The 1,207-nt window shown below is 46.1% G+C and overlaps 1 protein-coding gene across 1 annotated transcript in view; it reads left to right on the top strand.

Annotated features, from left to right (window-relative positions):
- The window catches only part of SLC25A33 (solute carrier family 25 (pyrimidine nucleotide carrier), member 33), a 43,992-nt gene that overhangs the window by 15,199 nt on the left and 27,586 nt on the right, over positions 1-1,207 (top strand). The window contains exon 2 of the mRNA XM_011994193.1: positions 352-531. Within this exon, the coding sequence (XP_011849583.1) occupies positions 485-531 (47 nt within the window). The 5' untranslated portion in view covers positions 352-484. The remainder of the gene's footprint in view (positions 1-351; positions 532-1,207) is intronic.

Raw genomic sequence — 1,207 nt, 5'->3', positions numbered from 1 at the left:
CGCAGTGGAGCGATCTCGGCTCACTGCAAGCTTCGCTTCCTGGGTTCACGCCATTCTCCTGCCTCAGCCTCCTGAGTAGCTGGGACTACAGGCGCCTGCCACCGCGCCTGGCTAATTTTTTTTTTTTTTTTTGTATTTTTAGTAGAGATGGGGTTTCACTGTGTTAGCCAAGATGGTCTCCATCCCCTGACCTCGTGATCCGCCCACCTTGGCCTCCCAAGTGCTGGGATTACAGGTGTGAGCCACTGTGCCCAGCATGTTCTAGTTTTAAAGAGAGAAAAGCTAAACTTTGCATTCCATTGTGTAGAGAATAGTATAGCTTCTCTGATCTGCTTTGATCCCTTCTTACAGGTGTGGAGGCACAGTTGGTGCTATTTTCACTTGTCCACTAGAAGTCATTAAGACGCGGTTGCAGTCTTCGAGATTAGCTCTCCGGACAGTCTACTATCCTCAGGTTCATCTGGGGACCATTAGTGGAGCTGGAATGGTGAGACCAACATCTGTGACACCTGGACTCTTTCAGGTTCTGAAGTAAGTTCAGTCTCTATTCAGTCTTCTTTGCTCCTGCCACCTGCACACCCTGTACCACCACTGTCAACCCAGAATGTTCATCAGGCTTATCAAATGTGACGTTCTGTTTGCATAGCCTTGGTCCTAACTTAAGAATTAGGTTACTTTACCAATACCTTTGAGCTGTGACCTTGCTCCCCTGGCAGCGGGGGTCTCAGTGTACATGTGACCATCATCCAGGGTAGTTAGAGTAAACCTAGCAAAGCAAACCAAAAATCCACGTGTAAATTGTTGCATCACATTGTCGCTCTTGCTCAAAGCTCTTGAGGGAAATGAAGAGGTGGTAGAGTAAAATTTTAAATTGCACAACAAAAGAGTTGTGAATATTTTATTTTATTTTATGTATTTTGTTTATTTTTTTTGAGATAGAAGAATCTCGCTCTGTTTCCCAAGCTGGAATGCAATGGTGCGATCTCGGCTCACTGGAGGTGATCCGCCCACCTCGGCCTCCCAAAATGCTGGGATTACAGGTGTGAGCCACCGTGCCCAGCCACAAATATTTTTAAAAGAAACAAAATTTTTTTTTTTTTAAGATGGAGTTTCGCTCTTGTTGCCCAGACTGGAGTACAATGTCACCAACTCGGCTTACCACAACCTCCGCCTCCTGGGTTCAAGCGATTCTTCCACATCAGCCTCT

This window comes from Mandrillus leucophaeus, unplaced genomic scaffold (assembly GCF_000951045.1).
Source record: "Mandrillus leucophaeus isolate KB7577 unplaced genomic scaffold, Mleu.le_1.0 Scaffold446, whole genome shotgun sequence".
Lineage (NCBI taxonomy): Eukaryota > Metazoa > Chordata > Mammalia > Primates > Cercopithecidae > Mandrillus > Mandrillus leucophaeus.
Note: the sequence above shows the minus strand (reverse complement) of the source record. Positions and strands in the feature narration are given on the sequence as shown.